Source organism: Phyllostomus discolor, chromosome 7, assembly GCF_004126475.2.
Source record: "Phyllostomus discolor isolate MPI-MPIP mPhyDis1 chromosome 7, mPhyDis1.pri.v3, whole genome shotgun sequence".
NCBI lineage: Eukaryota > Metazoa > Chordata > Mammalia > Chiroptera > Phyllostomidae > Phyllostomus > Phyllostomus discolor.
In genome coordinates, this window is record NC_040909.2 from 24,658,337 (window position 1) to 24,670,358 (window position 12,022).

Below are 12,022 nucleotides of genomic sequence, written 5' to 3' on the forward strand. Positions count from 1 at the left end.
GCAGTGAAATCATCATTATTCATGAATGCTCATTCCAGTCCACTCTCCTTGGCTGCCAGGTTACATCGATGTTACGCAAGCCATTCTCATTATATTAACAATGGCTCAACTTTTTCCAGACAGACTAGATGCCATTGAGTGAGCATGTGTACTGTGTGGCCACTGCATTCAAAATGACTGAGTGAGTAGAGCAATGAATCTGCATCAAATTTTATGTTAAGTTTGAACTTTCCTCTGTGAAAACTATTCAAGTGACTCAGAAGGCCGCAGCTATGGCTAACTGGTGATTGGCAGCTTCGTCACCAGAGTGTGCCCCCTCATGCATCACGTCTCATGCAGAGCTTTTTGGCAATACATCAAATCATCCAGGTCTTAACCCCCTACAGCCCAGATGTGGCACCTTGCAACTTCTGGCTTTTCCCAAAACTAAAATCACCTTTGAAAGGGAAGAGATTTCAGACCATCTATGAGATTCAGGAAATGAATAAGATTCAGGTAGCTGATGGCGATTGGGAGAACTGCAGGTCCCAAGGTGCCTCATTTGAAGGGGACTGAGGCATTATAGTCCTGTGTACAATGTTTCTTGTATCTTCTTCAATAAATGTCTCTAATTTTCATAGTATATGTCTCTATTCTTCTGTACAGGCTATTTTATTTATGTGTATATATATATATTTATATTTATATATACATTTTTTGCTTAATCCCTTCACCTTCTTTTATCCTGCCCCCAAACCCTTCTCCCCTCTGACAGCTGTCAGTCTATTCCATGTATTCATGCCTCTGATTCTATTTGTTCATTAGTTTATTTTGTTCATTAGACTCCACACATGAGTGAGATCATATGGTATTTGTCTTTCTCGGACTGGCTTATTTCACTTAGCATAATTCTTTCTAGGTTTACATATGCTGTCACAAAAGATAAGATTTCCTTTTTTTATGGCAGAGTATTCCATTGTGTAAGTGTACCACAGCTTTTTAATCTACTCATCAACTGATGGGCTGCTTCCAGGTCTTGGCTACTGTAAATAGAGCTGCTATGAATATAAGGGTGCATATATCCTTTCAAATTAGTTTTTTGGGTTCCTTCAGATATAGTCCCAGAAGCAGAATCACTAGGTCCAAAGGCAGTTCCATTTTAAATTTTTTAGGTATCTCCATACTGTTTCCCAATGCAGCTGCACCAGTCTGTATTCCCAGAATACAGCAAAACTTTAAGTTCTGGATATATGAGGAAGATTTACCACGATGCACTAGCTTGCCATGGTGAGCATTGACACTTTCTGTTAAGCAATTGGTGTCTGGAGTAACTTTAGAGTTATTGTACTTTCAAACCTTGAGCGACCAGACTATGACCCTCTCAGCCACAATGACCACAGCTATAAAAATAGTACCAATATCTTGCCACATTTGGCGCTGTAAGAAAAAATTTCAGTTTGTTTATTCATTCAATAAATATTTATGAAGTACTGACACGTGTGGGACCTCAGGCTGAGCTCTAGCAAGCGGGCACTGGTAATTAACAGCATAGTTCTCACCCTCAATAATTTTTATGTTTTGTGGATTTTTTACTGTCTAGATTTAGGACCTAGATCTGTTTCTTAATTACTCTGGTTTCAGTATCTTTATTACTAAAGGAAGAAAAAGATATTTGTGGTCTATTACAGTCTACATTTTTCATAATTGTATTATTGATGTTTGCTAATCAGTTATTCTTTCATTGGGGAAAAAATGCATCTCATCAACACGAGATGCATTTGCAAACCATCCGGGTTAGGGCGGTAACTTAATGTTTAATTATAATTATGCAGACTAATGCCATCTGTGAAGAGCGCATTTATTGGTGCTTTGTTGTTTCCTTTTAAACAACAGTGAAGAAATCGGTGGGAAACCACAATTAATGGGACATGAAATGAAGGTGCACAAGGCAAACAAATGCTAGTCCCATAACAAATCCCTGCCTCTGTGTCAACTGTCTCCCAGGCTTTGGATTAAGTAATGCCTTCGTGTATTGATTGGACAATGAAGTTGGTTGAATGTTATGGCTTAACAGCTGTTTGGTGATACTTCTTTCCTAAACATTATATATTAGTTTATTTTGTTGGCAGAGTAACCATGTGTTAATTATCTACAGATCAAGTGTGAAGCCATGCACTTAAGTTGATCAAAGTCAGTATTAATTGAATTGCCCGTGTAAGACAATATTGCTATAGGGAAAGTAAAATAGTTGCTCTCCATTGAAATAATGCTAACCACAGAGAGAAAATATTAATAATTTATTATCTTTGTTTGGGGTTTAGTCCCAATACTTGTGTTTAAAATGGTCATGTGGCAATTTGCACTTAAATCACTTTTGATAGATACCTGGTAGAAGCAAATATGTGAAAATGTTAATCATAAAAATCGTGATTTATGGAGAAAATTGGGGCCAGAAGGAAAGGCAATGGATTAAATCTTATGGCTATAAGAAGAAGAAAAAAAAGATTAAAAAATGTGAACAATAAAATGTCAATAAATACATATCTATCAAAAATTGAACCTAAAAAAAGCAAAATAAGTAAAAAAGCAGAACAGAAACAGACTCATAGATACAGAGAACATTTCAACAGTTGCCAGATGGTAAGGGGGCTGGAGGGATGGGTGAACAAGGTGAAGGGATTAGGAAGTACAGATTGGTTGTTACGGAATAGTCACAGGGATGTAAAGTGCAACATAGGGAATATAGTCAATGTTCTAATAACTATGTATGGTGTCAGATGGGTACGAGACCTATTGGGATAATCACTTAGTAAGTTATATAATGTCTAATTACTGGGGTGTACACCTGAAACTAATATAATATTGTATGCCAACTATAATTAAAAAATAAAAAATGATTTAAATTAAAAGAATAAAAATAAAAATAAGACAATCCAATTGAATTATGTATTATGAATGATGCTTATTACATAGAAGCCATCAAATGTGTACCTATTGTGCCCTAATGTAATGGGCAATGCCTTTATATTCCAGTCCTAGAATCATTGCTAGTTACCAACTTTAAATATCTATCACAATCATGGAACATTTCCACATAAGTATTTAAAGATGGTGTATTATTTTTGCTTACATGCACGTCAAACCATAAAGTTTTGAAAAAATAAGTACAGGGTGGGGAAAAATAGATGAGGTATTATTTTCTGTGTGAACAACTGTAAACCTACTTTTGCTCCACCCTGTACAGGCCCTTTTATTATTTTTACTATTGTTATTATTACTATTATTATTTTGTACAGGCCCTTTTAAAAGCAGACTATGCCAATAAAAAAGCTACGAAACTCACAGTGCTACTAAGAAAATACATGGAAAAGGATTTTATGATTAAAGTTAAGTGTTTAAAACAAATTTAGAAATAATGGCCACTTTTAATTTAGAATCACAGAATAATAGAACCACTGGCCTTTAACTTCACTAAGTTGAGAAGTGGGCATGAGGAGTGTTAAATTTTCCCTTAAAAAGCGCACCCCTACTGAGCCTTCCTCTAATGCTGATAATGAACTGGCCAAGCTGATAATAAACTCTTTGATTTGCGAATCCATGTTGTTTTATTAAGGAGTAATACACAGGAGGGTGAATCTGAGCCAAAACTTCGAAAGGCAAACCCTACCTTTTTTGTGCTAAGAGGTAAACTCAAGTCAACATAAATCAGTAAAAATCATATGGGTATTTCACTATTCACTAGCTTCCTTCTCTTCATTTTTTAACTGGGGATAAGTCCCACCAATCTAAAAGTTTACAAGATTTAAATTGGATAGTGAACATAAAACACCCAGCTCATATTAGGGATTCAGTAAATATCAGTTTTCTTTGCTCTTCCAAAATACAATATGCCTTGAAGTTTACTAGTTAGAATCCAGAGAATGCCAGTTTATAATGATTGTATAGAATGATTGTATAGAATACCAGGCATGGTTTAGAGGTAGAAAACCAAACATAATGATTTTTTGTGAGGGCTTATTCTTAATGCATAATCATTTTTGTGCTATTTCAAGCACAAATAAAACTTCATATTCTTCTCTGAGTTGACTCTCCACGAAAATATTGGGTTGGCCAAAAATTTCATTTGGTGTTTTCCACAAGATGGCTCTAGTGGCACTTAGTTGTCTTTAACTTAAATTGAAACAATTTTATTAGTTTGCATTGTGACAATTGTGATATCAGCGTGCATTTAAAAAATTATCAAAATTGATGAATTAGTAAATGAATGGATCAAAAAACTATGGTACATTCACACAATGGAATTCTATGCAGCAGAAAGAAAGAAGGAGCTCATACCCTTTGCAACAGCATGGATGGAGCTGGAAAGCATTATGCTAAGTGAAACAAGCCAGGCAGTGAAAGACAAATACCACATGATATCACCTTTAACAGGAATCTAAACAACAAAACAAAACAAAAAAAAACTAGCAAAATATAACCAAAGACACTGAAATAGGGGATAGTCTGACAGTGGCCAGAGGGGAGAGAAGAGGGAATTTCAGGGGGGAATGGGTAGGGATTACAGGAACAAATTTGGAGGACACATGGACAAAAACTAGGGATGGGAGGTAATGGGGGGAAGGGGGGAGGGTTGGGTGGGTGGGCTGGAATGGGAGTAGGGGGGAGAAAACTGTACTTGAACAATGATTAAAATAAAAAAAAAGAAAAAAAAATTGATGAATTTTTGTATAGCTATTTTAATGCTGAAGGTGAAAGAAAATATACAATGTTTTTGGCATATTATGATTTATTACTTCAAGAAAGGTAAAAACATAATGGAAACACACACAAAAAAGATTTGTGCAGTGTATGGAGAAGGTGCTGTGACTGATTGAACATGTCAAAAGTGGTTTTAGAAGTTTTGTGCTGAAAATTTCTTGCTGGATGATGCTTCATGGTTGGGTAGAGCAGTTGATGTTGATAGTGATCAAATGGAGACATTGAGAACAATTCATGTTATACCACATGGGAGATAATGAACATATCCAAAATATCCAAATCAATAAAGTTATTGATTAAAATAAAAATGTGTTTTTTATTTTACCCCAAAAAACATAAACAAACTTTTTGGACAACCCAATGTATAAATGGCTTCTTAAAATTGATCAGCTAAGTTACCAAAGGGCAGAATACATCAGGGTTAATAATCTGGTTTCAGGAATCAGAAAGAATTGTATTCTTTTTCTTACCTCAGTAGTACCCTTTTATCCAAGATTTTGCTTTCCACAGTTTCAACTACCTGTGGTCAATGTTGGTCCAAAAAAATTAAATGGAAAATTTGAGGAACGAACAATTCATAAGCTTTAAATTGTGCACTGGTTTGAAGAGCATGATGAGCTTCCATTCCATCCCACCCAGGATGTGACTCATTCACAGTACATATGCTCTCTGCCTGTTAGTCACTTAGTAGCTGTCTCCATAGTCAGATCGATGGTCGTGGTTTCACAGTGCTTGTGTTCAAGTCACCCTTATTTTACTTAACAATGACCACAGAGTGCAAGAGTAGTGATGCTGGCAATTTGGATATACCAAGGACAAGCCAAAAAGTGAAAAGGTTTAAGTTTTTGATTAATAAGGAAGGAAAAAAAAATATGCTGAGGTTGCCAAGATCTATGGTAGGAAGGAATCTTCTGTCTGTGAAATTGTGAAGAAGAAAAAAGAAATTTGTGCTAGTTTTGCTGTCATGTCTCAAATTGCACAAGTTATGGCTATAGTGCATGACAAGTGATTAGTTAAGATGGAAAAAGCATTAAATTTGTGGGTGGGAGATATGAACACAAATATATATATTTCTATAGTTACTCACGGGAGGTCTTGGAACACACTTCCTTTGGATAAAGGAGATTACTATATGTGATACTAAGATACTATTTATTTGTAAAATGGGACTAATAGTTATACAGCTGGATTTTTAACAACAGTCATAATATATTGGATATGACACTTACCACACTGGAAACTCAATATGTGGCATGACAATTAATAGTAATAATAATAATAATAATAATAATAAAATACTTGGCAAATTAAACCCATGTGAAGAAAAATACCAAGTCTACATATGCAACCACAATTTTCCTAATCTATAGCAGTTTTTCCCCATTTCATCTCTTTAACTATGCTCCAGAATAAAATTTTATGAAGCTTTCAACTCTGACCTACCAAGAATAGCCAGCACCATGCTGTCTTTAAGAACCTCCATGGAGCCCGAGCAGACAAAGTAGATGGCCTGCAAAGCATCTCCTTGACGCAGCAGGTACTCCCCTGGGGCACAGAAAGAGGTTTTAATGTGTAGAGACAGAGACCTGAGGCAGCCCCGGCTGGCACACGCAAAAAGGGACAACTGTAAGATTTCCTTGTTCAAGTGCATAGTGATGTCAGAACGCAGCTCATCTGGAAAGTCTTTCAGAAGCTGTCAAAAAAGATGAAAGAGGAAATCAAGTTGGGGTCATTTTGTCTAATTTATTTATTTTGCAAGACAACAGGGCTGTTCCTCCCACTGTTTGACCCATCAGAGTACAGAAGAGGAAATATTTCTATGTCTAGTCCTGGAGAGATTTTTCAATGACTGTGACCCCAGTTATGTGCTACTGAATAATAAGCTGATAAGAAGTCTGGAGAAACAGAATAAATTAATAAAAGACTAGAATGAAAACACACAGCTCATTGTGACTTGCTTCTCACAAAGACTCAGCTCAAGGCAAAATACATGGAATGTGGATCCTCAAGTCTTTCCTCTGGTGTCAGGGTTATAAGAAGACAGGAGAGACCAAATAATCACATGAAACATGTTAATTACTGGTTTAGTTTGGGGGTTGGTAGAATGGTTGCTCGATTTATATGATACTTTTTTTACAGTGGTGGTCTAGGGTATTTCTGGAAGTCCACAGCTAGTACCTTTGCTGAAAAACATTTTTTTCCTTTGTTGGTTTTAAATGCAAACACTCACTTGATTAATCTAATATAGGGTGGAATAAGTAGGTTTACAGCTGTATGTGAAAGAGTTTATTCTTGCATTATTATTTCTTAATTATCATATTATTTTCCATACAAACTGTAAAGCCACTTTTGCCTCACCCTGTTTTCCAAGATTATGCCATTCAACTACCATTAGAATCAGTTCCTTTCAAAGCAGGTTAAAAAGAATGAAAATAATTCCACCTGGTTGACCAAAAGTAGCAAGTTATTATAAATCATTGGTCAGTCCAAAGTGGCATAGTGGAAACACAAGCCAAAGCAAATGGATGAAGATGGATTAGGTTTCTAGAGGGTTTAAAAAATAAAGACATAAAGAAGTTGGCAGGTGTGTTCTTCACTTCTGAGACCTACACGGGAGCACCTTGCTTTTTACCTTAGAACATGCGCTTTCTGCCTGAAAATGTCAACATGAGAAATAAACATTACCTCATTTGAATCTATTCCATTGTTGACTGACCAGGTTGTTTGGAAATATTCGAGCATCCTCTGCTTGAGCTGCTGGGGCAGGTGATGGACACGTATGAAGTCCTTCAGATCCTTAGTTCTCGTGTGATAGAGGGACCATCTGGAGTACATCCTCTGTATGATTGCTGTCACATTTCCAAACACCAAGGCATGCATCAAGGCTGAGGAGAACAACAGGGCATGTGATGGGAGAGAAATATGATGGAAGAGCTTACCCCTTAAGCCTATGTTCAAAGTCTATGAATCCTAAATTGAAGCAGAGTATGCTTATGTGACCTCATTGCTACAGCACTTTCAATATGAGCATTTTGATGCAGCCCCTTTGTCAAAGGGTACATCCTGATGCAGTCATTTTGATTCCATATGGCTTAATCAGACTAAAAATATTTTAAAAATTCAATAATATGCAAAATAGGCCCCTTTGACCCACACAATCTGTTAGCTGCCATTCCGGCTATGACAATTTTTACTTTATACTTTATTCACATCTGTATTATTTTAATAGTTATATATAGTTTAATAGCTATGATGCAAGTTTTAATAATGTATAAAATTAGCCATAAAGTTATAGTTTAATCATTATTTTTATTGTAATAAAAATACATTTTAAAAATAAGTCTATTATAACCAGTTAGCCTTTATGGGAATATTAGTCTCTTCCCCAAAGCCATCATTTAAAATTAGTTTTAAGCTATTAAATATGACATTTATATTTCTAAAGGCATGGGAAAAGTTGTTAGAAATGTAATCGAGCATCCTTGAGCAAACTGAAGCTGAGGAGAATAGGGCTGCAACACCCCCACCTCACGCCAGCTCCATAGCAACTTTAACTTTAGGGGAGATGTCAGAAAATCTGAGACCATTCGAGAAACAAAAGAAGTCACAGATTAAGTGAGCATTCTTCTTCGTCATCACTGGCATCTGGAGAAGAGCTGGATGGTACATGTATATTATGACTCCTGATTGGATGCGTTTTCTGTCAGGTAGTACTGAATCCCCACTGCCTCACTGAGTCTTCCCCTTCCTGAAACCACTCCTGGAGGGTAATGAGAGAAGACTTTGTTCCCCAGAATTTGAGGGTGAATAGGTATGGAGGATGGGTTTTCTACTGTAAAGAAGGAAAGAGCAGATGAGCTTCCCTTTCCAGGAATGGCGTGCGGTGGGCAGTGGTCAGATACCTTGTAGTCACAGGAGGTATGGCAAGGTTTTGCATTAAATAATCACTAGGTGAATGTGGACTGGCCTGGGCAGACCCTGGCGGAAAGCCCAAGAAGGCCTTGGGCCCCCTGGGGCTGAGAAACTGGGAGATGATGTACTTACAACTCTGAGCTGACCAATTCTCAGTGATATTCAGATTTCAGCCCTTATCCCCAACATAGGATGGGGTTGGCAATGAGGGAAAAAGGTCAGGGGCTAGGTAAAATAATTGGTTTTAGCAGTTTACAGTAAATACACAAATAAACAAAACAAAATAAAGACAAGCAAAAAATCCAAAAACTAAAAATTGAGTAGTGTTTCTTATCAGGATTTATCAAATTATCCCTGTGCCCAAATCTCAATGTCCAAAGAGCTATGTTAAAAGTTTCTTAGCATCAAAATGGGCACATCAGTGTGAATGTGTCAATGTGTTATTATACCCTGCTACTGAATGTTGCAGAATAGCACCAATTCAACTTCCCCTTTCCATACATTTACCAGAAATTAGCAACTACTGGCATACTAATTTTAATTTAATCTCACACTGTAACTGAAATTCTTTATCAAGTTAATATCAAAATTTCTTATGAAGAATTATTTTTCTTATTTCTAATATTGAAGGCCTCAATATTTTGGAAGAGTTATCATGAATTTTTAACACGCTCAACATAGTAAAATTTGGGGAGTAGCACTCAGATTTAAGGTTTTCCAGGAACCTCGTATAACTAAGAGTGGCTTTTGATGGAAATGACTTCTTGATGAAAGAAATCCAAGAAATAGTCAGTAAGTGCAATGTGCACATGTATGTAAACATATGTTCTTCCTAAATTTTCAAAAATGAAATGTCTTTCAATAGGCCAAAGATGTCCCAAGAAAAAAAATATATATTCTTAACAATTTATGGTTGAACAGTTCTTGGAGAATTTTAAATAGAGCTTCATTCTTCTGTATGGTTTTGGAAGCACAAGGGTTTTGATGCTTAAATATTTTATTTGGAAGCAGAGACTTCTATTTATGATAAACACTCAAAAAAGAAGAGAACCGATTCTGTTCCAAGTCAAAGAAATCAAACACTGATTTCAGGCTCCATTAATACACTTGCTGGCTCAGTGTTTGGAAGCCCTGCCATCGATAAAAATATGTAATTGTCTTTTATGGAGATTGAACTGAGCGCCGAGAACAATTTTATTTTACTTATTTTAACACTGCTTTCCTTAATTATGTGTATGATTTTTAACTTTGCTTTGCTTAATTATAATGTGTGTAAAGTACTTAAAGTAAGAGAAGTAATATGTTCGGATCATTTAGCATCTTAATTGTACACTATCAATAAAATGAATTACTGGATTAATTGTAGCATTCATAAGTGTTGTTGGTAAGTACTACTCTACGTCTGAGTCCCCATAATTTCAAGGTCTCATTTCAGCATAGAAAAATACTTCTAATTTAAGTAGCTAGCAAATAAAGCCCAAGGCCTCATAGTTTTTCAGTTTCCAAAGTTATTATTGCCTCTCTGTCACTGGTTATCATTTTCACACTGGCAAGGAATGTGTGTACGTGTCAGGCCAAATCACTCCATCTGCTCTGAGAGTTTGACGCAAGAGCTTCTCTATCCAGGTCAGTTTAGAAATTATTTTTCTTTTACTCCTGGCATATTTGATGTGTATAATTCTTAAAGTAGCATGCTAGGCCTGCTGCTGAGTCTGTGGGAGGTTCCTTTCCTTTGTGTAGGAGTTTTATGTAAAATCTCATCTTAATATCAGGTTTTTGCAGGAGTCCCAATAATTGGGGTCTAGGAAGAAAGTAAACAGAAGTTCAGACCTATAGAACTGCCTGGTTTGTGCTCTCTCTCTCTCTCTCTCTCTCTCATTCTCTCCCCTGCTCTCTTTTCCCTTCCCCCTTTTCTTCCCTTTTTCTCCACTGACCCCTCTCTCCACCTCTCTGGATTTAGGGCAGTATTTCTGTCCTGAGGTATAACATCATTGCTGATTTTTCCCCCTTTCACAAATTCTTTATGGAGCAGAGAAAAGTAACTTTACAGTAGGTGAAAGCCTGGCAGAGAAGTGCTACATCACCAATCATGAGAAAAACAAACATCTCGATATTACTCATTGAAAAGGACACAACATCGGTTCTGTGGTACCCTGACGGAAATGTGTAACCTGGATTTATTTATGAGCAAACATCAGGCGAACTACAAAATACCTAGCTTGTAATCTCCAAAAGTGTCCAGGTCATGGAAGCCAAGGACAGACTAAGGAACTGATTTTCTACATTAAAGAGACATGACAACGCAATGCGGTGCAGGGAACCTAATTGAGTTGGAGGCAAGAAGAGAACTATAAAGGTCACGTAAAACAACCGGTAACCTTTGAATATGTACACCATAGATTAGATCAGGAGTTGGCAAACTATACGTGGCTCTCGTTGCTGATTTGCTCAGCCAGATACTTTGCAGTGCCTTCAGAGTCTACACAGGGACTTCTTTTCAGCTGTTGTAAAAGGAGATCAGAGCTCAGGCTCTGGGTAATCTTAGCTGCCCTCCTTTTCTCTCCCACCTACTCATTGCCCTGGAATTTTCCACTCCTTGCTCCAAGTACACTGGGTTATAGATGGCAGATGGCAGAGAAAACAGAGTGAGAACCATTTCCTAAATGATAAATTTAAATGGCAGTGTAAAGACATCTTAAAAATAGGCTGAATTTGTGAACACCATAGTCTGCATGGCCCAATCAAATTATGTACGGACAGCATACTCAGGACAAGTGGAGCTAAGGAAAACCTTGACTGTCCAGGGTTTCACTCTACCCTTTTCACAGCTACGATGACTCATTTAAGCTGGACATGTCCTCAGTGATGTGTCATCTTCACTAGGAAGCTTTATCTAACCTCAGAGGTTGTGTTGATGGCTTCATCGATTGGGGCTAACTCATTAGGTGACTATTAGGCAGCCATTACTAAGTGTAACAAAAGAACTTTTAAAGAGATGGAAAATTGTTCTCAATATATTTTGTTTGGTGGTGAAAATGATATGTATAGTTGATATAAATGTTTCAGAAAATAGAGGCAAATGTGTATAAAAGGACTGAACAGACTATCTTTTGGTGATGGGATTACACTTAATTTTATTTTTGTGTGTATGTTCCAGTCTTTTAAAAATGTGTGCTATTAAAGGAAAAATTAAAATGAAAAAGGAAAGAACATTGTCTACCTCAGCACTTATTTCCATTACTAAACTGTGAACTCCTAGAAAGAATGCATCATGTCTTAATCATTCCTGATTCCTTATCCTCCAGCCTGGTGCCTGGCACAATCTGTGTGCCCTTGAGATTCATAAAACTGAAACATACTTCTGGTAATTTCA

General features: G+C 36.7%; 1 protein-coding gene across 1 annotated transcript in view; it reads right to left on the bottom strand.

Annotated features, from left to right (window-relative positions):
* The window catches only part of KCNH8 (potassium voltage-gated channel subfamily H member 8), a 279,545-nt gene that overhangs the window by 47,127 nt on the left and 220,396 nt on the right, over positions 1-12,022 (bottom strand). The window contains 2 exon segments of the mRNA XM_028518251.2: positions 6,181-6,430; positions 7,423-7,622. Coding sequence (XP_028374052.1) covers positions 6,181-6,430; positions 7,423-7,622 — 450 coding nt within the window.